Below are 23,622 nucleotides of genomic sequence, written 5' to 3'. Positions count from 1 at the left end.
GTCCCCCAAAGACATGTTCAGTTTCTGTCCCCCCTCTCTCCCCAACCCTGTACAGTGAATGTGGCCTTATTTGAAACTGTGGGCTTTAGCAGGTGTAATTTGGATAAGATGAGGTCATTGGGTGGGCCGTATTTCAACGTGACTGGTGTCCTCGTAAGAAAAGGCAGAGGCACAGGGAGAAGATACCCATGGGACCACGGAGGCAGAGACTGGGGTGATGGGGCCATAAGCAAAGGGACACCTAGGTTTGCTGGCAGCACAAGAAGCTTAGAGGAGGCAAGACACAGGTTCCCGGCAGGTATTGGAGGAAGAGTAGCCGCACTGACACCTGGGTCTTGGCCTCCTGGCCCCCAGACCAAGACAATAAGTTTCTATTGTTTAAGCCCCCAGCCCCATTTGTGGCCCCGAGGACACGAACCACTTTCCAATGCTGTTTACCACCACATACATGCTCAGTCATCTCCCGTTCTTTTCCCAGGTTATGGACCGACAGGCTGTGCCCACAACCCCCTGGTCAGCATCCCCATTCTCTCTATCCAGGCCTCGGCTCTTCCTCCCCCCACACCCTCCCAGTCACAGTCCCTGTTGGACCTGCTGCTGTCTCTAGCCAGACGGGAAACCTGTACTCAAGGTCCACAATGTGCACATCCTGGGAGACACTTCTGCACGTTCTGCAGAATGTGGCAGGAACACTGGGCCCTGACCGTTCCTCCCAGGGCCATTTCACAGGAGTGAGTTTGCACAGAGCAGCCCTCCCCAGGAAGAGGACAGAGCATGCTCGTAAGCCCCGGGCATCCTCCTGAAGTGCACCTGCTGTGTGCAACACCCATCCGGGCTGGCCACTGCCGTCCCCAGTGGGAGTCGGGGCTCATGGAACTGGCGCGCCATGCTGACGCTCTGTCTGGCCACCGCTCTTCTTGTGAAGAATGGTCTGTCCTCTCTGACCTGGGGGTCAGGCATCTTTGCCAGCATCCCTGAAACGGTGCAGGCTAGCCTATTAGCTCACAGTGCAGCCAAATCTCTGACCCCCACCGTCCTTGGTAAATACTCCCTCACAGGACCTTGGCCTCCCCTTGTTCTGTGCCCTCCTCCACAGCCACCAGCAAACCCCCAGTCCAGACAGTCCACTCCCACAAGCTGCCGTGTGGAAGGCTCCACTGCAAACCTTCCCGGAGCCCCCCAGCTGCTCAGGGATCCCCACGCCTCCCCCCAATCACCTCCTCTGTTCGTAACTGTATTCCAAACTGTCCACATGTATCACACCCCTGGCTGCACCCCTAGTCCTCCTGTAAAGAAAACAAATGTCCTGAGAATTCCACAACACCTTCCCTCCCATCGCGTCCCCTGTCCACACCCAGCCTCACCTGTCTCCATCCTGCCCTGAGCTAACTGGACCCCCGGGCTCTAGGTCTGGGTCCCTCAGTGGGCCCCTGTCCTCCTGCATCTCCAATCTCACTCTCGCTGTCCACTCCGCAGGTGCTCACTGGACTGTGGTGGAGCTGCTTTGGAGCCGGTCCAGATTAGTCTTCTCTGTACTGTGGTGCACATTAGTTCATTTAAGCCTCATGTCAACCTGTGAGCTAGGCTTTTATTCATGCTTTCTAGATGAGGACAGAAAAGCAGGAAGAAGGCTAAGTAACCCACTCAAGGTCAGCCACAGCTACATAAGGACAAGCCAAGCTGAGGCCCAGAGCAGGCTGGGCCCCTCAGGGGCTGGCTGTCCCTTGAAAATAACACAGCACCGCTATTGCCTCCTGGAACCCCCTCCAGGTGTCTTCTGTGACCGACCAAAGGGTTCCTTCTTCACCCTCCCGGCCTCAGCCTGGTTCCCAGAACCATGTCTCTCCTTTTCACCTCTCCCCGGTCCTCGCTGAGAAGACTCTGATCAAGGTCACCAGGAAATCCTGCTGCCCAAGGAAAGGACTGTTTCTCCCATGTCATTGTGTCCATGCACGTGTGAGAATATTGTATGTCGGTGAATACGGAAATGAGTGGTGACAGTGTCTTGCTGAGGAACGGGCTTTCTAACTGCCCCTCCTGGGATTCGTCCGCACGGGGAGCAGGGGGTAGGGGCTGGAGCACAGGTTCTGGACTTCACAGAGTCCTAATTCTGTTGATGGATGACCTTTGCAGAGTGATGGGCTCTGTGAGACTGTTTTCTCCTCTGTAAAACGTTGTCATACTGTGGCCCGTGCTTGTCTGCTGGGAGCAAAAGTGGTATCTGTAACATACCTGGCACGTAGAGGCGCAGTGAACAGTGTGAATAACAGCTGACACTGAGATGGCTCTTACTGTAGGTCAGCGAAGGTGCTAAGCATGACACAGGTCTGGGCTCGTTCAATCCTCTCAGCACGCAGTTGGAAGTAGGGGTTCTTATCTCCGTGCACCAGAAAGGAAAACTGAGGCACAGAGAGCTAGTGTCCAAGTCCATGGGCACAGAAGTGGAGCAGCTGGGATTCAAGAATCTACATGTTTAGCTGCCGTCACTCATGGGTACCTGGTTCTGCTCCAACCCCCTCTGTAGTGAAGGGTGACTTAGGGAGGGTCACTTCAAGCCCCATCCGCTCAGGGGCCTGATCCCCGCCTATCCCTCAGGGACTGGGCAGAGAAAGCAGACTCAGCAAAGGGCTCTCCTTGCCAAGGAGGTGCCCCCTGGTCCACAGAAGGAGCAGCAGCTGTCCCCACCCTGCCTCGCAGGTAAGAGGAGCTAGACACGCTTTGTTCTACATTTGCACACTTGCTTAGTACTCTTTAAGGTTGTTTTTTGTTTGTTCGTTTCTGTTTTTTTAAGGAAGCAAAGTGCCAAAAGTATTTCAGTATTTGTAGTATTTCAGTGTAGTATTTCTGTCATTGTTGACATCTGAGTGGAGTAGTGAGTGACTGTCCAGGACCTGCTGTGTGGGAGGGAGGTCCCAGGAGCAGAAGGCTGGGAAGGCATCCCAGTCTGCACGAAGCAGGAGGGAATTGGCCAGCCCAGCAGGCTTAGGAGTGTCACCAGAACTATCCAAACCTGCTTCTGCAGCTAGTACAGGGTTGTGTGCTCACATCCCTGGGCTGTTGTGAAATTTAAATAACTATAAAAGTGTTACAGATCCCGAAGTACTTATTCTATGCAAAGAAATAGTTCTCCCTGGATTCTCCTAACAAATGGGGCGAGCGCGCACACACAGCGAAGTGACCAGCAAAACACGGAGCAGATAATTACAGGGAAGTGCAAAGAGCAAATCAGGGAGTCGTGCTGAATGGCAGCGTGTCCTGGGGATGGCGGTTTGAAACCAGGTGTTGCAGGATGGACACGGGGGCGATGGGCGTAGGAGGGGAGCACGAGCAGAGGCGGCACAAGCCCAACGTGGCCAGCTGGGCGAGGGTCACAGCGCGCGTGCGGAGCGGGGCTGTCAGCCACCACCCTCGCACCACCCAGGGGTGGGGCACAGGCCCGGGAGGGGGTGAGAGACTCTGGCGCTCGCACCGGGCGAGGAGGTCCCTCCTGGAAGAGCAGACCCGCCTAGAATAAGTCCTCGATTGGCCCTTGATTCAGGGACCTCGACCGCGTCCAGGGGCGGATCCCCGGCCGGAGGTTGTGGCTCGGCCTTGGAAGTCAGCGGCACCAAGGAAGATCATTTTACTAGGAAGCGGCATTCGAATCCTGACGCCCCTCCCCGTCTCCCTGGCAACTGGCCGCAACCACGCCCCTCCGCGGCTCGTAAACAGGACGTTGGCTTGCGCTTCCGTTGCGCGAGAGGCAGAAGCAATTGTGAGTGGCGGTAGAAAGGACCAATCGTAAGAGACATCTAGTGGGAGACCAATCGCGAAGCCCGGAGGGGGCGGAGCAAGAGGCGGAGTTGGTAAGACGGAGCCAACCGTGTCGGCCGGCGGGGCTGGGTGGGCGCCCCGGGCGGGGCGGGGCTAAGCCGAAGGCCGAACCGAGGGCCGGACGGGCGGCGGCGCAGCGCCCTCCAGGTCGGTCCTTGTCCCAGTGTGAGGCGGGCGCAGCGATGCTACAGCTGCGGGACTCGGTGGACTCGGCGGGCACGAGCCCCACGGCACTGCTGGCGGCCGGCGAAGAGGTCGGCGCAGGCGGCGGCGCGGGCGGCGGGGGGCGACCGAGCACGCCGCTGCGACAGACGCTGTGGCCGCCCATCGTCCACGACCCCACGCGCCGCGCCCGCGTCAAGGAGTACTTCGTGTTCCGGGTGAGGCCGCAGCCGGGGGCGGGACGTGGGCGGGGGCCAGGGGAGGGGCTGCGGGCCCGGGGCCGGAGGGTGACCCCCGCCTTGTGCCCGCGCGCAGCCCGGCACTATTGAGCAGGCAGTGGACGAGATCCGCGTGGTGGTCCGGCCCGTGGAGGATGGCGACATCCAGGGGGTGTGGCTGCTGACCGAGTAAGCGGGGCGCGGCCGGGTGGGGGGACCCTGCCCCGCGCAGAGGCATGCAGGTGACGCATCCCGGTGCCGCGCCGCAGGGTCGATCACTGGAACAACGAGAAGGAGAGGCTGGTGCTCGTCACCGACCAGTCGCTGCTCATCTGCAAGTACGACTTCATCAGCCTGCAGTGTGAGCAGGTGGTCCGGATCGCCCTCGACGTCGTGGACACCATCTCCTGGGGACAGTTCCAGTTCCCCCGGAAATCGCTCAACAAGTGAGTTCTGTCAGCGGCACCCCCCCCCCCCCCACCGCAGCCGGGGCTTCCGAACTTCGCCCCTTGGTTGTCTTGTGTCCGACGTTCTATCAAAGCCTCAGCTCCCGAATCTGTAGCTTCTCAGAATAGAAACTAATGACTTCCTGGGCAGCCGGTGCATTAAGAGAAATTCTGGCACAGAAACAGCTTCTGGGCTTGTAGTCAAAGTGAACTCAGCATACGCTGGAGCAGACCCTACACGGACAAGCTCAGATAAGGACCAGACAGCATTTTTATCTCTGGCCAGGAATAGTCATGTCAGCTCTGCTCTGCTGCACTTTTAAAACAGGAGTATACCTCATTAATTTACAGATGTCACTGAGGACTGGACTAGGTAAACCAGAAAACGTTTAACGGCCAGCTTTCAGGAGCTGACCCCCATGCTTTAGGGGAGTTTCCTGAAATACCCAAAACCCAGACACTGGAGTCTACTAAACAGTGTATGTTAGGGTTTAGAGGTCGACATTTGGAGAGGGAACTCAGGAAGCAAAGATGAACGCGATGTTAATCTGCTATAAGGCGTTCAGGGAGGATTTTAATAATAAGCCTTCTATGTGTGGTCCCATTACGTGATAAACTTTAGTAATGGTGTCAAGGTTAAGTTTAGCCTGACCAAAACAACATAGTTTCTCATATTTAAAACTACTTAAAATAGCTCTTCTTACTGGAGACTGCTGTCACTGGTCGGGCCCACAGGTCTTTTTCTTGTGAAATGTCCCAGGTTTTGCCTCTAATCGTGGACCAGCTGTTCAATGTCACACCCCATCACAGAGCGGGCCACTGTGGGAGGCCGTCTGCTCCGTGATGTCCAGTTCATTTTCCTGACCCTGCAGGCGAGAAGGCTTGGGGATTCGAATTCAGTGGGACAAGCAGAGCCGGCCTTCCTTCATACACAGGTGGAACCCCTGGTCCACCAATGTGCCCTACACTACATTCATCGAACATCCGATGGCCGGTGCGGATGAGAAGACAGCCTCTCTGTGCCAAGTAAGATAGCCCACGACAGCGGCGCTGCCCAGCAGTGACGGAGTTGTCCTAGGCCTGCACTACCCAGTACGGTGGCCACATGGCTACTGGGCACTTGAAGAGTGGCCAGTAAAACAGGAAATAAGCTTTTAATTTTTAGTAATTCTAGTTTACTTATGTTTAAATAGCCCCATGTGGATGGTGGTCAGCCTAGCCTCGCAGTGTGGCCCAGGAGGCCGGAACTGCCTTGGAGGAGGGCACAGAGGGTTCTGGGACAGGCCCGCCGACCTGACCTGTGCTCACCAGGAGAGGTGGCCTTGGGGCCAGTGGCTGTGCCCACTGTGCACCTGGGCCTGCTTCCTAGCCTGGTGGTGGTGAAGGTTAGGTACTTAGTTCTCTAGGGCAAAACTACTCAGACCTGTGGAGAACAAGGTTCCGAGAGTGCTGGCTGTTGTCTAGCACAGGTGAGTACACAGGTACCCCCTGACAACTCCAGAGAGCCCCAGCGAGGAGGTGAGCTGAGGGCTACCAGGATGTGCTACCCTAGGGCAGGGCAGGGCAGGGCAGGGCAGGGCAGGGCAGGGCAGGAGGGCTGGCACAGACCTTGGTGGCGTGGGGTGGGTTTCTCCTTTTGTGGGTCACTCTGAGCAGCTCTGTTTTCTCTCTCTGTAAAGTTGGAAAGCTTCAAATCTCTGCTGATTCAAGCTGTCAAAAAAGCCCAGAAAGAGAGTCCTGGGCCGGGACAAGCCAGCGGCGTGCTGGTTCTGGAGCAGCCTCTCCTCATCGAGACCTATGTGGGATTGATGTCCTTCATTAACAACGAGGCGAAACTGGGCTATTCCATGACCCGAGGGAAGATCGGCTTTTAGGGGCTGCACGGGGGCTCGGGCTGCCTCCCTTTAGTGGTCTGAGTGCGACTAGAATGCAGTCAAATGACATAAAGATACTTTAGGTAGATGTGGGCACCTGGTAACGAGCCACAGACCCAGGCGAACCTCAGTGACTGGCAGCCGCTTACACTGCCCGGAACTCAGCTGCCGCGTCTCTCCGGGAGCGTCTCCCTCTGGCTCTCCGTCCTTCCCAGTGCCCTCTCGCATGTTAATAAATGTCGTATGATTGCACTAGCACGTCCCTGCTCGCCCTGCGCTGTGGGGGTCTTCACCCAGGGAGGCACCTCATGTCCAGTGCCTGCACTCACAACTAAGTTTACATTGGGTGTCTAGTTTTGTATTTGGAAATTTAACCCATTTTTAAAGCTAAATACAAAGAAGCCAGCAGCCTGGTGAAGTCTGCAGGAGATGGTCTGCCTTGTCAGCTCCTTAGTGAGCCATTGCTTTTGTGTAAATGAACGTTTGCTCTAAAGTCACACTTTATCTAGAATTAACCTACATTAATGCTTACGGCATCTTTCTCAGGCCCAGGTTTGCAGAAAGTCATTTTAAGACAATTCATTAATCTGAGAATGTCACCCTGACAGTTCTCTGCCCAGTTTTCACAACTAATGTGTTCTAAATGTGTACTGTCAAAGTTGTGCTTAAAAAGGGAACTGCCTCATTTGCTTTTTTTTTTCCTTTTCATTTTTTCGAAGCTGGAAATGGGGAGGCAGTCAGACAGACTCCCACATGCGCCCGACCAGGATCCACCCGGCATGCCCACCAGGGGGCGATGCTCTGCCCATCTGGGGCCTTGCTCTGTTGCATCCAGAGCCATTCTAGCGCCTGAGGCAGAGGCCACAGAGCCATCCTCAGCGCTCGGGCCATCTTTGCTCCAATGGAGCCTCAGCTGCGGGAGGGGAAGAGAGAGACAGAGAGGAAGGAGAGGGGGAGGGGTGGAGAAGCAGATGGACGCTTCTCCTGTGTGCCCCGGCCGGGAATCGAACCCAGGACTCCTGCACGCCAGGCCAACGCTCTACCACTGAGGCAACCAGCCAGGGCCTCATTTGCTTTTTAAAAAGTGCTAAAAAGAACCATGTGAGGTTCTCATGAAGCAGCACCCACATGGGACAGGCCTCATCGGGGTTCTGCCCTACCCACGCCTGGGCCTCCAGACAGGAAGCCTGTCACCGTGGGGAGCGCAGCTCACCACCGTGACTAGAATACTGGGTCATCAGCTTCAAGTGCTGGCCTGCCAGTTCCTTCCTCACTTCCAACACTGCTCTGGCTATGACCGGCATGGCAATGACCCAAATACAGCAGCCTGTCTGGTCAGAAGCTGCCTGCGTGCTAGCGTGAGCCTGGGCCTCTGCCGTCGGTCTTGCAGTCAAGACATTTAGACTGCCTGGGTGTTGTCCCTCTTTGAAGCTGTTACTAAAACAGGTGCAGCAACCACAAAAGTCGCGCCTCCCACAAGTGCACCTGCAGTGCAAGCTGCTTCCTGTCCCACTGAGCCTGCCACCTTGCTGTCAGTGCGAAGACGAGGCTGGCCCAGAGCCCCCGCTGGGCCGTGGTGTGCACAGAGCACGGCGGTGCACAACCTTGCCTTACCAGGACCATCCACGCCCTGCCTGGTGACCTGCCAGAGCGCCTGCACAGAGCTGGGGGCTGTGTTAGGGCCAGCGGCCGGGGAGACTCCCTGCAGGACCCACTGGGCAGGTCAGGACTGACCTTGCCAGGCGCCACCCTCCACGCCTGCACTCCAGAACAGATGCTGTCCTCCCAAAACTTCAGTGACAGAACAGGGGCTTGGAGCAGGAGCCAGGGATTGGTCTGTCTGGGGGGCACTGGCAGCTTGGGGCTCAGTTCTTTCCGAGACACTGAACCAGGACTTAAAACTACCCTAGAAAGCTTTCCTGTGACCCAGACCCCTCAAGAAAACCAGCATCAGCCTTTTTATGAACTAGCAAATACTTAAATAACAAAAATTACAGTTTTATATCGTACATATTTACACAAAGGCCTTGCTATAGCAAAATAAAAGTCACCTCCCGTGAACCACCATGGCTGGAGCAGCTCGCTCTGTGCCCACGGCCGACGTGCCCAGTCTGCTTCCATGTCCCATGGCCGCTTGTGCTCACGTCCTACGTGTGGTTGCCCAGTGGCCCCAAGGCTGTGCCGACCCCCTCCTCCATCTCCAGGAAACATAGGCAGAAGTGGTCCTTGCTGAAGAGGGCCACTGTGTCCCCATTTAAATGCCAGCACAAAGAAAGAACCTGAAATTCACCTGGAGGAAGACAGGTGGCCAGAGAGAGTGGGAGGTCAGGGTCCCAAGGGGATTATAGTCCCAGATCCCGGGGGTGCAAGGACAGGGCGGAGTGACCCAACTATGGTCCCCAAAACTGCCTCTGCTGGGCAGGCCTCCCCCTTACAGAGTTCGGAGCTACAGCCCGTGTCAGGCACACCTTGTTCACATGAAGATGCGGGCAGTGGTGCCTCAGACGGTACCCAGTGAGCCCTTCTCACCTTCCCCTGGCACCTGCACGGACACACAGCCTGCTGGCGACCACAGATACACCTTGCTGCCTCCTGTGCAGATGGCCAGCCGGGGCTGCTGCGGGTCCCACTGGAAGGAGCGCACAGGGGACAGGTGCTCCAGTACCACAAACAGCCTCAGCTTTCGGACATCCCAAATCCACACGGCGTTTGGGATGTTGTCTGAGGAAGGGAAACGTGGACAGGTCCACAGTGCTGCCTGCTTCAGCCCTCCCCTGGCTCTGACATGCAGTGGACACGGGAGACTGGTCTCTGCACCGGGCCCTGGGGTGACTCAGTGCTCCCGTGTCCATCCAGGGGCCCATGGTCACACTGGTAGGCTTATCAGCCACGTGGGTGAGCTCTGGGTCTTTATTTAAAACAACCTTTAAAAATGGAAAAGCCCTTCTTGTATAGAGAGACCTCGGCGGGAATGGGACCTGGATCTGTTCTTCACCAAAGTAAGGATGGAGCATGTGGAGAGACGGCTGGGCCGAGTTTGGCAAAGCCCCACCCCGGAAGCTCCGGCTTTCTTTTGCCAGAAAAGTCAGAGGATGGGAGGATGAGCGAGGGAGCCTGTCCGGGACACCAGAGGGAATGGTGAGCGGATACTGCGTGGCGTGGGCCGCAGCACTCACCATTCCTCGTGGCCAGGAAGTAGTTGTCGGGACTGAAGGCCAGTGTGCCGACGCCAATTTTCGGGTTTGCCCTGTCAGCAGCGGGTTTCAGAGTCTGCAGGGACACGGGCACGGAGGCGATCTCATCTAGAACATGGGAAGGGAGCCCACACTGCCGTCTCTGCACAGTGTACCCACGCCCGAGACGCCACGGTGCCCCTGACCCTGCCCTGTGACATGGAGCAGAGCCTTGCCCCTGCCCACGCGGCTCAGAGGGAGGAAAAGGCAACTGGACCATGAAAGAATCAGGGCAAAATATTATGAAAATAAGGCCATGTGTCAGCAGGCCTGACCCGCGCCCTCCCCTGCCAGGCCTTCCCGGGAGGCTCCCACTTAGCCTCGGACTCGGAACCACCTGCCCCCCGTGGCCTCGGCAACCCCAGCACCAGGGCATTTTCTGTTTTCCCACTTCCAGCATCTGTTTACCATTTGCTGCTTCTCACCTTCCGTGACCTGTGTTGGCTTTTCACATGTAGAAAAGTGTGCAGAATACAATTTTGGGGGGATTGAAAAGAGTTCATCTCAACACAGGCATATCCACCCTGACAAATGTCCTACTTATGCAGTGCCCAATGGGGGGCAGCTGTGTTTGAGAGATGAGGGGAATTCTGTGCCCCTCCACAACCTTGTTGTGAACCTAAATTCGCTCTAAAATGATGGTCTTAAAAGAAAAGAGCCTTATAAAACCAGAGCAGGCTACAGAGGGACCACAAAGCTCTCACTGTGCCCGTGACCACTTGCCCGATACCCATGTCACAAACGAGACCCACACGAGGGACCGGCCCAGGGCCACACGGCCAGGACACAGCACAGCTCTGCAGCCCTGGTCCAGCCGTCCACCACCATTACCTCCTGACCCTCTGGCTCATCTAAGGAAATGTTATTCTTAAAATGTGGTGTGCCTGACCAGTGGTGGCGTAGTGGACAGAGCATCAACTCGGATGCTGAGGACCCCGAGACTGCCGCCTAGAATGTGGGCTCCTCAGCTTGGGTGTAGGGTTGCTGGTTTGAGCAAGGGGTCTCTGGCTCAGCTGGAGCCCTCCGGGCAAGGCACGTATAAGAAGCTATCAATGAATAACTAAAGTGACGCAACTACGAATTGATGCTTCTCACTCTCCCTACCTTTCCTGTCTCTCTCTTTAAAAAAAATAAGAGGCACTCAGAGCACCAGCCATCCAGGCTGGATTTCTAGAGCTGATTTCCAGGTGCAGGACACACAGTAGAAAGAGCTGGCCATGAGGTGTCCCAGGGAAGGAGAAAAGGCCAGCTGCAACATACATGGACAGAGAAACCTCTGTCACAAAAGAAGAGAAGGGCTCACACTTGCTCTCTGCGGTCCTGGGTGGAGGGCACACAGGGTGGCCCAGTGTCCCCCGTGGGCCCTTCTCGGCTTCCTTATACACCACCTGAAAGACAGGACCAGCGGGGGTAGGGCAGTGAAAGGCCCTGGACAGTATGCAGGAGAAGACCTGAGATAAACCGAGGCAAGGACACGGCTTTGCAGCCCCTGGGACTGTGGGCAGGAAAGACCAGGGCCATAGGCAGCATGTCCTGGCATGCTGTGTGAACATGATGTCACTTTAGGCTACAGGGACGGAGCTCCCGTATCACCAAACAACGTGGAGCAAGAAAGGCCACCTGCTCCTTCCCAGCACTGTTCACGGCTCACAGATGCGACACCTGACTCACCACTCTGGGGTCGCTGATGGCTGCGGGGTGCCCCAACTCGGTGAGCACCTTCCAGGTCACATGATTGAGAACGCGCACCTGAGGGAGGACCGCAGTGAGACGCCCTGCGCTGACACCCGCTGGCCCCAGGGTTCACCGTGGGCGGGGGCCCTTCCCCACCTTCCCATCATAGCTCCCGACCGCCAGGAACTGGCTGCTGGGGCTCCAGGCCACCGACTTGATGCCCAGGGACCACTCGTAAGCACAGTACGCTGCCAGCAGCCGGCCGTCCAGAGAGTAGAGCAGGATCTTATACTGCAGGGGAGAGACGTGGCGGCCGCGAGCTAAGGTCCAGCTCAGCTGGAACGGAGCGAGTAAGACTCGGCAGACGGGAGGCGGAGGAGGAGGTGTGCAGACGCGCAGGGACATGAGCTACCCGAGCCTACAGCTACACGAACAGAGTACTGAGGTTTGCGGACAAGGGACGATCAGGTTGTAGAGGACGAATACAAGGAAAAGCGCCTCCCACACCTCCAAGCAGGTGTCCCATGCCGCCAGCACACAGCCATTGGGGGCCCATTCGATACCGGCGAGATCCTGGGTGTCCGTGCCAAAATGCTGTTGCAGGGAAGAGGGAGATGCGGGTCAAAGGGGGAAGCATGGTCTGAAACAGACACACGTTCACACTGACGATTCTAAGACACCCAGTGCACAATCTCTACAGACAGACACAGAAGGCTGCATGCCTGTCCTTCCTAGTGGTTGTGCGCCTGAGTGTTAGGAGGTCCCAGAGCAGCCAGCACTCGGCCCCGGCCAGCCTGGTGCAGCCTGTAGAGGCCGCACTCTGAGGCTCCCCGGCCCTTGGCCCCTGCAGGCGTCTGGGCAGTGCAGGCGCCCCATGTCCAGCTCAATGGTCCCCTGCTCTTCCTGAGAAAGCAGCAGGCCCGTGAAACCAGTAAGGAAAGGACAGGGCCCCCATGTGATGCGTGTTAGCTCTGAACACACGCCAGCACGCACATGTCCACCGGTCTCACAGACGCTTAACCAGGGGATGCAGTTGAGGTCGAGGCAGCATGCTGCCCTCGGAGACGTGAAGTCGGCCACGTTCCCCCACATGACCCAGCTGGGCCAGGAGTGTGAAGAACGGGGACCCCGGCTCCCTGGCGGGGGCACAGCTCACCCGCAGCAGCTGCCAGTTGCTGCAGACGAAGATGCTGACATAATCCTTGCAGTCCCGCCTCTCCGCCAGGGCCAGGTAGCGGCCGTCCCTGGAGAAGGCAACTCCTGCCGGGAAGAGGAAGGGGCTGCTGTCAGGGAGTCAAACAGGAGGGACACGGGTGGCGGTTTCCAAGGAAGAAGGGGGCGCAGCCACGTCTGGGAGAGAGGGGCAGTGATGGTGGCCTCACCCCATAGCATGGCCTCGCTCCCTGGGCGCACCCCTATGACTGGCTGGCCAGAAACCTGGGGAAGAAGACATGAGGGACCTGCCCGAGGACCCACAGACTGTCACTGCAAAGTGCAACACCTGTGGGCTATCCTGTTTTTAGGAAACAAATTATAGGGCGCTTAGCTAGCTGGAAGTTGGCTTATAACATTTTAATTTTTATTATTGTTACTATTGTTTTTTTAAGACAGAGACAGAAATAGGAAGGGACAGAGATAAGCATCAACTTGTAATTGCATCACTTTAGTTGTTCATTGATTGTTTCTTATCTGTGCCTTGACTGGGGGGCTACAGCAGACTGAGTGACCCCTTGCTCAAGCCAGCGACCATGGGGTCATGTCTGTGATCCCACGCTCAAGCTGATGAAACTACGCTCAAGCCAGTGACCTCAGGGTTTCAAAACTGGGTCCTCAGCATCCCAGGCTGACACTCTATCTCCACTGTGCCACCACCTGGTCAGGCCAACACTTTAATTTTTCCTTTGACTCCTCGGCCAGGAAGAAGGAGACCTGAAGTAAGAATTTGGAAATGACACGCTGCCCTTTTCAGGATGCAGAGCCCCAGGTGTCGCATTTACTACCGCGTGAGGCGAGGGAACATATGTCACGTGTAGGCTGTTCCCACACAGGAAATGCCCATGCCGCCTGCGGGGACCCCACATCCCAGCAACAGGTTGAAATGGCACAAGGACACTGCGCTCCATTCAAACATATACCTCAACTGCTGATGGCAACAGAAAAAAGGAGACAACCATTCAAATTCTATGACACTTCCCTGCTTATTAAATGAAAGACACTTCAGGGTCGTTTCGGGGTGAGTGTGGCACCCCGTCAGCTCTCAGTCAGTAGTCTAACTACATCTCAGGGGTGGCTGTGCCTGGGCCACTCTCCTCCCTGCTGGCTCAGAGTACACCTGTCCCTTATCCTCCTCTGGGATGTCCAGATGGGACAGGTCACCGTTCCCCTGAACAGAGATCACAAAGTAGTCAACAGAAGTCCAGATGAGCTGGAGTCCCCTGACGGGCATGAACTGAGAGGGAGCTGTGGGGCAGCTGTGTCAGATTGGTATGTGAGCACGTGGCTGCACCCTGTGTGTGTGGCCTCTCTAAGGCGACAGGTGCTTGCATTCAAGAGAGATGGCGGATTATGGATGCACGGATTGCCTGCCCGCCACTGTGAGGGCCACTTTTGCTGTTTGTTTGCTCGAGAGGCAGTTTCCCCTGCCTGTGTGCTTGTCCGCCGTTGTGAGACTTTATTAAATGGAGTGGCCCAATGCTTTTCGGCTCCGCAGTTTTTCTGCTGTCTGCCCAAATTCAATGTGGACCTGCCTGGCCTCGGCCACCAGCATTCCAGGCTTGAATACCCAGTCTTGTAACAGACAAAGGGTGTAACATGTACATTTCTTATGTCATACCTGTTTTAGTCACTGTGACTTGTCTTAAGAGGGAATCCTGTCTTGTAGAGAGACATGGGGACAGTTACAGATAAAGCATCGGGAGGCCTGGGACATGCTTTAGAATCACCGGGGGGCACACCTCAGCCTGTGTCTGAAATTCCCCAAGACAAGAAGGTTGAAGAGGACAACAGCAACAGAGGACTGGATTCCCAGTTCTCTGCCAGACTCACCCTGCTGACAGGCCTTCGGGTATTTGATGTAAGAGACGGACTTCGTGCACAGGGACCAGACGGTTATCCGCAGCTGTGGAGGAGAGGGGGGAGGACAGACACAGCACACGGTCAGATTTTCAGAGATGTCCCACCACGGGACCTACGGCAGCCCAACCACACAGGAAAGGGGGTCATCACAGGGGTGTCAGCCTGGCTCATGCCTGTGGCTCCCAGTCACCCCCTCCCTGCTCCTGGTGCTGTTTCCACTGCTTAACAAGAGCATTTGAATACCACAGTCAAATGAATAAATTCACAAATTTACAATGTAAATGTGCTTTAGCTCACTATTTCCAAGCACTCAGTTTTCCTAGTGTCATCAGTGAAAGTGGCTCTCAGTCCGAGCAACGTCTCTACGTGGGGAAGCAGGTGGGATGCTCGTCTCCTCACGTTGGTCAGGCTGCTCTGAGCATTGACCCAGCCTGAGGCAGGAAGGTGCGTCCCAAAACCACAGAGGGAAAGACACTGACCCCCAAGGGAGGGGGCTCTGGGGACCCTGCTGTGGGTGAGCCGTCCTTCTTCCTGCCCTCCCTCTCTCAGGCTGGTACAAAAGGGACGGAGCCCCTGTCGGCCTGGGGACAGACACCTGTGCTTAAGCAGACGCACCTGGAACAGGGACATGATCTCTGGTATTTTAACCATCACCCTTTAACTCAAAACACCCACTAGGTCTGCACCTAATATGGAACCCCTCACCCCCGCCCTCAGGTTCCCTGTGGAGCCTAAAAGCACACAATCCCCTGTGACCAGGACCACTGAACTTGTTTCTAGGAACTCTGCACACACCCTCCATCTTCTGTGGAGGCTGCCGCCGCCCAGCAGCTGCTCCAACAGGTGCTCAGGGAAGAGGCCCCACAGCTGCCCCCACAGAACCAAGGGCCGCGCAGGCTGGGAACAGAGGATGGGCCTGTGATGGCCAGTGACCGTGAGGAACTGCACTCGCGGCAGGGTGCTGCCTGCAGACCGCACCTTCCTTCTCCTTTTGCAGGCCAACAGGGAGCTAACCGCATTCTCTCCAGGCTGGCTTTTCTCACCAAAGAAAAGGAAGTCTGAAGGCCGCCGCTGCCTCTGTCCCTCTGTATGCTCACACGGCATGCAGAGAGGTTTGGGGAGCTCCGCTGCAGGTGGCGGACCAGCATGGTCTGAGGGCGTGGGCACCGCACTCCCAGGGCTGGCACCGCCCAGAAATGGGCCTCACTGAGGCTGCCAGGTTAGCTGAGGAGAGGTGACAATTCCTGCCAGCCCGGCATGTCTAGCCCTCGGGTCCTACCTGTGACATCCAGCCCCTGTGCCACCCGGTCTGCTGACCTGCCTGCAACCCTCATTTCCTGAGACCCAGGGGAGTCCACAAATGGGGCCCCCGAGCGCTGTCACTCGGGGGAGCACCCCCCGCAGAGTCGCACACCTGTAACAGGCCTTTTCACACAGAAGACACAAAGCACCACAAGCCTCATCTTGACCCTCCCTTGCCACCAAAACCGCTTCCTAAAGCATGACGACTGTTTCCGACTCTGACACAATCTAATAAAAAAATAAGAGGCTCATGCTCTCTGAACCGCAGCAACACAGGCTTGCCCACCTGTGGAGCTCCCCACTAAGCAGCCAGCATCCATATGCCGTGCCCGGGGGGGGGGGGGAGCTTGCTTCAAAGACAGAGGACCACGCAAGCTCATGGTCCTGCCACCAGAGCAGGGAGGGCACAGGGCCTCTGACCGGGGTTTCAGGTGCGCCCAGAGAGCGCTCCTGGGGGACGCACCACCCCTTCCCGGGGGATAGGGCGCCTCCAAGCATTTCCGTGCTGAATTGCGAGAGAACGTTCACTTTTCACAGAGGTAATTTTCTCCTTTACCTCAATACCCTCATGTTTTCTCGCCATGAAAAATAAGTAGGTCTTTATCACCTTATCACTGCCGCGCTCAACGAAGCGAGTGTTTGGAAAATGAACATAAACACAGCAACTTGAGAGTGGCTCCCGTGGGTCTTGACTGTGGGAAGTGTGTGTGGTTTCTCCACTTGTCACGAGTGGAGCAGACCGAGGGTCAGACTCTAGAGAGGACTTGCAGGGCCAATGTGGCTGGGCCCCAACGTGAACAGTCTAGGGCTGAACTACAAGTTCCACAGAATATGTGCAGGATCTAACATGGGAAACATGGCTGAAAGACGCCCCACGTTCATGGATCTGAGGACTCAGTCCTGCTAACACCGCAAATACCCCCAAATTGGTCTGCAGTGTCGACGCAATCTCAGAAACCCTAGCAGAATTGTTAAAGGACACTGACAAATTCATTCTAAAAGTGAGATGGAAATGCAGAGGATGTGAAGGGCCAAAGTGACTAAGAGCAGAACTGGAAAACTGTGTGTTTGGAGGGCAGACCTCCTACAAAGCTGCAGTAGTCGGGAGAGTGTGGTGTTGGCACCGAGACAGACAGATCAGTGGAGCAGAATGGAGCCCAGAAACAGACCCGCACACAGACAGGCGGAAGTTTCTGACACAGCGGAAAAGGATATAATTCACAGCAGGCCACATCTGCACTTGGGAGCCAAACCACAAACGTGCATGAAAAAAAAACAGAAGAAACTCTGTGATCTTGGATGTCTTTAGACACAATGCACAAACTGTAACAGGAACAGTACCACGGTAAACACATGTAGCTGAGGCACGGACGTCAACTGTGTGCACGCGTGCGTGTGTAAACAAGACAGCAAAGCCCCTCACTGACAAGTGGAGAAATGAACACCACAACCCATATGCGGTCCCTACACAGTGGAATGGAGCCGCCATCACTGTACGTCCTGACACGAACACTGCGGATGGCGGAACCGCATCCCACAGCCAGGGACTCCCCCAGGTCACATCCTAGAGAACTCCACGTGGGTCACGGGAGGCACAACATACTGTCAGCAATGTGGGTCCCAACAGCTCAAATGCCCAGCCAAGGTTGGAGGGCTAAGTAAACTGTGGGGTGACTGTCCTACAGGGACCTGCCATACCTTCTACACGGACAAATCTCAAAAGCAGTGTGGTGAGGAGGGGGCAGAAAGGTCCACCACGGGCACACAGAGAACAAGTCACGTGTAAACAAACTTGGAACAAGTACAAACCACAAGTGGCTACCCACAACCTCTCTCTCTTTCTCTTACACACACACACACACACACACACACACACACACACACGAGCCTCAAGCAAAGCGAGACCCCAAGTAACAGGAAATGCAGCAGCACAGGGGAGTCCCTGCAGGAACAGTGGCCATGGGAGGAGCTAGGCTCTGGGGCCATGTGCACTGTTCCCAGCCCGATGGAACTGCAGGGGCTTCCTCTGCAGTTGCTCACCGAACCTCGTCCGAGAGGCACAGGCCTCCTCCTGCATGGTGCCCAACAGGAGGCAGGCACCCTATATGCCACGCGTCTGGCTGGGGGCTGAGGTTTTGGCCCAGAGAACTCTAAGTCTGAGATGGTGACACGAGGCCCCTTGAAAAGCTCCACTGATCATCTCTGCAAACCGAGCCATGAGCACCCTTCCCACGTCAGGGTGTCTAGTGCAGACACTCCGGGCCTTCGCTTCCTCCCTCACCCTCCTACCGCCTGCCCCGCAGGCCTGGACCTCAAGTTCCTCGGAAGACTGACATACAGGACACGTGAAGTCGCAGGAGCAGTTCACTCAGCCAACCCCTTAACCCGGGGGCACCATCCTGAGGGAGCCAGGTGAACGCCCCACAGGAGCCCAGACAGCACTCCAGGTTTAGGCCCAAATGCTGGGGCCCACATGCTACCTCAGGGAAGCACATGAGCAGGGCGTGTGCAGGTTTCTATATTTAACAAAACACTGAGACACCAGAGACCTCTACCCAACACCTTATAAACGCTGGTTCCTTCCCCTGATCCACCTGCCAGACGGCTGCACACCCCCCAGGCTACCACGGGCTCATTATCAGATTTTACACATCTGTCCCGTACTCAGAGCTCCAGCCCGGAGCCCGGCAGCACAGAGAGCCATGGTGTCTGAAGAACAAACCAGGGATGCGACTACCGACACCCCCAAATCAGACATTCAAGAAGGAAGATGTAAGTTAGTTCATATCGAAGCACATTTTCTATTGTTAAATTACAGGAACTGTTCAAATCCTTAAAATGTAACGTAAGGCCTTTTTCCTAATCTGTTAATTTCCCTTTAAAACCGGGCAAAAAGGTTATTTAACAGCATTAACAGGTTTATCACATTCTGATGAACTTAACGTGAAGAACAAGCCCCTCCCCAAAGATCGCCCCCTTTCACACACCCAACGGAGCTCAGGGGTGGAGAGCAAGGACCGAAGAGTCAGGGGCGGAGGGCAAGGACCGAAGAGTCAGGGGCGGAGGGCAAGGACCGAAGAGTCAGGGACGGAGGGTCACTCACATGGAACTCAGTCGTGTTGAGGATGTGCCGCCCGTCTGGGCTCCAGCACGAAGCCACCAGCCCCGCAGAGCCCTCGTCGATTCTGCAGTGCCATTCTGGCTGCTCCAGAGACCACACCTGGGTTTCCAAGAGAGAGAAATGCAAGGTGGCAAACTAACGGGGCAGCAAGCACGCTTTAAAAACCACTGGCTGTCAAGTGCGGAGTCTGAGCACAGGCACCTTGACCAATCTTGCATGGTGCCAACCGCACCACGGAAGTCACCGCACTTCTTGGGGACTTCACTTGGCTGTAGCTTTCAAAACTGCCTTCCCTTGGCCAGACTGAAGCCTTGTCCAGTTCTGCTCCACAATCAAACACGACAGCTGAGTGCTTCCCCAAATGCCCCTAGTCCCAGGTGCCAGACTGGGTTTGCAAACACTTCCTGCTACTGCATTCTATCTGGTTACAGATTAAGAATAATTATGTGGTTATTTTTCATTCTGAAAGTACCCAAACTCCGAGAGATCTACCACAGTTTTCAGAGAAAGCTGGCAGTAGGGGGCCCTGCCCTTTCTCCAAACCAGAACGGCAGAGGATGGTCATCCGTTGGGTGCAGTCCCGGAATGGCGTACCTGCACCAGCCCCCGTTTGTACATGGCACACAGGATGAAGAGGGAATCGGCTGACCACTCGAGGTGCTGGATCTGGTCCAGGCACGTGTACAGCTGAAGGACTTGCAGGCTGCTCACATCACGGACCACTAAACGGTACTGGACGCAGGAAGCCTGGAAGGGAAAAGAAGCCATGTGTGTGGGTCCTACACTCGGAAGGAGGGGGCCCGCAGAAAGTCAGCATGTTCCGCACGCCGGGACTGTGCTCCCTTCTCGCCTTTCTGACAGGTTTTTGTCCAGATGGTCCCGTCAATTTGGAAAATGAGTTAATAAAAAGATAAAAGCTGAATTATACAGACTAGGTATTAAAACTGTTATATTCCAGTATAACGTATTTATTTTAAAACTCTGTACTTGAGTCATTTTCTAATCCTTCCTTCGTGATATGTTGAAACTAAATATAAGTAGGAAACAGACTGGGGAGAGTGTTCACATGGCTCGGTCACTTGGAGAAGATGTATAAGGAGCAGGGATCGGGGCCTCGCCGTCGCTGGTGGGAATGACTACAGAAATGGCAGTTTCCTTTGGACGAAGCCTAACTCTGGGCCAAACCAACAGAGCATCAGCACAAGGGTTTTAAACTCTGTCAGTCATCAACGATGCATCACAGACGCTCATTTACTGACTGTGAGATAACAGAAAATACACATGGGTCTCTGCCCCCAGGTCCTGGCACAGCATTCCTGGTGACAGGAGCATCTTCTGCCCTAATGAGAGGGGCTCTGAGTGGCCTCCCAGGTGACTCCTAGATGTAGGCTGCTCACCAGGAAGACCAAGCCATTAGAAGTTTGCAATTTCCAGCCCCAGCCCTCACACTCCCTTGAGAAGGGGGAAGGGCTGAAAACGGAGTTAAGGACCGATTATGCCCGCAGAAGGAAGCCTCCATAAAATCCCACAGAACACAGGGTTCAGGGAGCTTCCAGGTGGGTGAACACACCCACAGTGGGAGGGTGAGGCACCCCCACTCCACAGGGCAGAGCGCCTGCATGTGGGACCCTCCCAGTTGCTCCTCTGTAACAGGCGTCCCCAAACTACGGCCCGTGGGCTGCATGCGGCCCCCTGAGGCCATTTATCCGGCCCCCGCCACACTTTCAGAAGGGGCACCTCTTTCATTGGTAGTCAGTGAGAGGAGCACTGTATGTAGCAGCCCTCCAACGGTCTGAGGGACAGTGAACTGGCCCCCTGTGTAAAAAGTTTGGGGACCCCTGCTTACTTAGCACATCCTTTAGGAAAGTGGTAACACAAGTCACTGTTTCCCTGAATTCTGTAAGCACATTAGCAAATTAACTGAACCTGAGGCTGGAGGGATCATGGGAACCTCCCATTTGAAACCCAGTCAGACAGAAAGTTGTGGGTAACCTAGGCACCTGCTACTGGTGACTGGCATCTGTAGTAAGAGCCGTCTTGTGGGACTAACCCTTCACCTGTGGAGTCTGATGCTATCCCCAGGTAGAAAGCATCAGAATTTGAGTTAAATGGTAGGCCAGGCAGCTGGTGTCACAGAATTGCCTGGTGGGGAAAACAACCCACACATTTGGTGACCAAAAGTGTTGTGTGTGGCTAGCTGTGTGACAGTGAGGTGTATAGGTTTTTTGTTTTTACACATTTACTCCTGGTACTGACTATAAAAACCCTGTGTCAATACTGTTTTCTGAAAGATAAACAGTTACTCTATGCCCACGTTAGTATCCATATCTGAGCACATAGTTTCCCTTTGAGAATACTTACCTGCTGAGTATAGACTACGTTACAGAGTAAAAGTCAAGGCCAGATTCCTAAATGTTAATTACTTCACTTTTGTACTCATCAAGGTCAAACTAGATCATTGGTTTGTGTTTTCTGAACTTCCACTAAAAAAAAAAAAAAAAAGCCACAGTTTTCCACAGAAAAAGGAGGAAGGGAAGGCTAAGGCAGATTAGAATAGTACTGTCAGCTACAATGAATTCACTAGGAGATGGAATATTTGTAGCAACGCATGGAAAAAAGGTATCAACTCTGTTGCAAGATGTTAAAAAGGACAACACAGACCTACCTCCTCTAGGATTTAAGACAGAGTTTTGAAGAACAGGATTCTACCAACAGGACTATCAAGCCTCTCACTGTATTTTCACCAGAGTGTAAAAGTCAAAGAAGTACCAAAATTAAGCTAGGAAATATAATTTTTATCTTTTTAATTCACCGGATTGTACTTCAATATTTTTTTTAAAAGTAAAACTTATGGGGGTAGAGCTTTCAAACATGCACCAAGGTTTTAGCTAAAATTATTCTGCATCAAGCTAAAATCCTTTTGTGATTTGTAGCTGAATGCTAGCTACTTTATGTGATTTTGAGTAATAACCTCCATAAAGAAGGCAAACAGGTCACTTGGGAATTATATTCTGAAAGGCCAAGACAAGAATAAAAAGGATATTAGTAACAGCTTCACGCTGAAAAAGAACCACCAAGTGTCAGTCAGTACTTAGAGGATCAAGGAAAACTAAGACACTTTTTATAAGGCATGATTCCCCCCACCCCACCCCCGCATGGCTTTCCAATGACAGTCACCTCCCACCCACCACCAATGCCCACCCACGATCCCGAGGACACACACACACAGCGGGTCTCATCGGTTTGCAGGCCGGCTCAGTGACGTCAGTACCACCCCACCGCCCACCCCAGCAGTGCGGACAGCCCTCCCATCTGGACACCGACCGCCGGTCAGTGAAGCCATCCATCCCAGCTGGCACGTGGTTAAGACAGCCCCAGCGCAGAGGGCTGGGACGGATGGCAAGACCCGGCGGGCTGCACCCGCTACTGCACCGGTTCCAGGCGATAGGATTCTGCAATCGCCTTTTGGGCACAAAATAGCGACGAGCTGGTGTCACCCGTGTCCTCACGTGTGTTAAAAGACCACACGCACTGCTTTGCTCCGCCCCCGACAGGTGGAAGCCAGTCCAGGTGCAGGGGGCTGGGCCCCGCGCCCACCCAAGTCACCGGTCGCGGCCCCGTCCCTGCGGCCGCCTCCGCTGCGGTATCCGGGTCCCTGCCTCCAGGTGGTGGGGGGTGCGGGGGTTCCAGGCTTTGCGGCCGCTCACCAGGTACTTGCCGTCCGGGGAGAACCTGCACAGCTGGCTGGACAACTTGAACACCTCGGAGAAGTTCATGGCGGAAGTTTGCCCGCCGCGCCGGGCCCCGCGCCCCGCTGGAGACCCCTTCACTGTCAGCCGCAACCGTCAGCCCCGCGCCCGGAAGTGACGGACGGCGGGAAGCGCGACGCAGCCTATCAGGCCCCAGGCAACCCCACCCCGCGCGCGGGGCATCATGGGGCTTGTAGTTCGCTTTGGAGGCCCCGCCAAGCTTCTCGCGACCTGGGATGACCACGGGCGGTGCTTGCTCGGGTCCAGCCTGAGCTGCTAGATAAGATGCACGACGCGCGCTTACACTTTCATTTCAGACAAACAACGAATCATTTTTAGTATAAATATGTTCCCAAATACTGCACTGCATGTCCTATGTGCTGTGCATTTGTATTTATATATTATGCTCCCACGTAAGTACGTTTATGCGTAAATATGCTTACATACAAACATGCATTTCTATATATGTAGATATATAATAGTGTATGTACACATATTTTGTACATGGTGGGTAAACTTCTTTTTCTTTGTTTTTGTTTGTTTGTTTGTTTGGCAAGATCGGGCTACCCGCCCGCAAGGACTGTCCCCTCGCGCTCGGGTGCAACTTAGATCCCGGGGGTACGAATTTGACACTTACTTGGCAGGCAGGGCGCGTGCACCGCGCGCACCCGCCAGTCCTCTGCGGGCCTTCGCGCTGGGACCGCGCAGCTAGCACCTGCGTGGGCGCTGCCTTAACAGCCTTTGCGATCCACCCCTGAGCACGCCAGCCTTGTCTTCTTGTCCACTCGGGACGCCTGGTCCCCTTCCCAAGCCCCTCCGAGTGCGCCCCCCGCCAGGCCCCGCCGGAACCTTTGCAGCCCACTAGATTGCTCGCACCGGGACCCCGCGCATTAACTTGCGTTCCGGGCACGAAGACCTGACTTCGTCCTCCTGGTATCTCTCCGCGCCTCCCTGC

General features: G+C 55.2%; 2 protein-coding genes across 2 annotated transcripts; one reads left to right on the top strand and one right to left on the bottom strand.

Annotated features, from left to right (window-relative positions):
* The first annotated feature begins 3,897 nt into the window (after window positions 1-3,897).
* On the top strand, window positions 3,898-6,771 carry TPRG1L (tumor protein p63 regulated 1 like). Its single transcript, XM_066270635.1, has 5 exons — window positions 3,898-4,193; window positions 4,291-4,382; window positions 4,463-4,639; window positions 5,512-5,665; window positions 6,319-6,771. The coding sequence occupies exons 1-5, from the start codon at window positions 3,996-3,998 to the stop codon at window positions 6,511-6,513; spliced, it is 816 nt and encodes a 271-aa protein (XP_066126732.1). The 5' UTR covers window positions 3,898-3,995; the 3' UTR covers window positions 6,514-6,771.
* Window positions 6,772-8,469: 1,698 nt separating this feature from the next.
* Window positions 8,470-22,772, bottom strand: WRAP73 (WD repeat containing, antisense to TP73). Its single transcript, XM_066270633.1, has 12 exons — window positions 22,626-22,772; window positions 19,513-19,665; window positions 18,901-19,017; window positions 14,466-14,538; window positions 12,577-12,680; window positions 11,928-12,014; window positions 11,577-11,711; window positions 11,418-11,495; window positions 11,050-11,134; window positions 9,690-9,815; window positions 9,043-9,234; window positions 8,470-8,803 (listed from the first exon to the last, which is right to left on the bottom strand). Exons 1-12 carry the CDS (start codon window positions 22,692-22,694, stop codon window positions 8,661-8,663), a joined length of 1,362 nt encoding a protein of 453 aa, XP_066126730.1. The 5' UTR covers window positions 22,695-22,772; the 3' UTR covers window positions 8,470-8,660.
* Window positions 22,773-23,622: the final 850 nt, after the last annotated feature.

The sequence above is a fragment of the Saccopteryx bilineata genome, chromosome 3 (genome assembly GCF_036850765.1).
Source record: "Saccopteryx bilineata isolate mSacBil1 chromosome 3, mSacBil1_pri_phased_curated, whole genome shotgun sequence".
NCBI lineage: Eukaryota > Metazoa > Chordata > Mammalia > Chiroptera > Emballonuridae > Saccopteryx > Saccopteryx bilineata.
This window is presented reverse-complemented; position numbering and strand designations above follow the sequence as displayed.

What these genes read in the sequence shown, in the direction of transcription:
- TPRG1L (XM_066270635.1), top strand. Translation starts at nt 3,996, where the DNA reads ATGCTACAGCTGCGGGACTCGGTGGACTCGGCGGGCACGAGCCCCACG. An exon ending in AGGAGTACTTCGTGTTCCGG is followed by an intron (nt 4,194 to 4,290) that starts GTGAGGCCGCAG and finishes GCCCGCGCGCAG; the next exon opens with CCCGGCACTATTGAGCAGGC. An exon ending in CCCCGGAAATCGCTCAACAA is followed by an intron (nt 4,640 to 5,511) that starts GTGAGTTCTGTC and finishes CTGACCCTGCAG; the next exon opens with GCGAGAAGGCTTGGGGATTC.
- WRAP73 (XM_066270633.1), bottom strand. Translation starts at nt 22,694, where the DNA reads ATGAACTTCTCCGAGGTGTTCAAGTTGTCCAGCCAGCTGTGCAGGTTC. An exon ending in ACAAACGGGGGCTGGTGCAG is followed by an intron (nt 19,018 to 19,512) that starts GTACGCCATTCC and finishes TTGGAAACCCAG; the next exon opens with GTGTGGTCTCTGGAGCAGCC. An exon ending in CTTCCTGGCCACGAGGAATG is followed by an intron (nt 9,235 to 9,689) that starts GTGAGTGCTGCG and finishes TCCCTTCCTCAG; the next exon opens with ACAACATCCCAAACGCCGTG.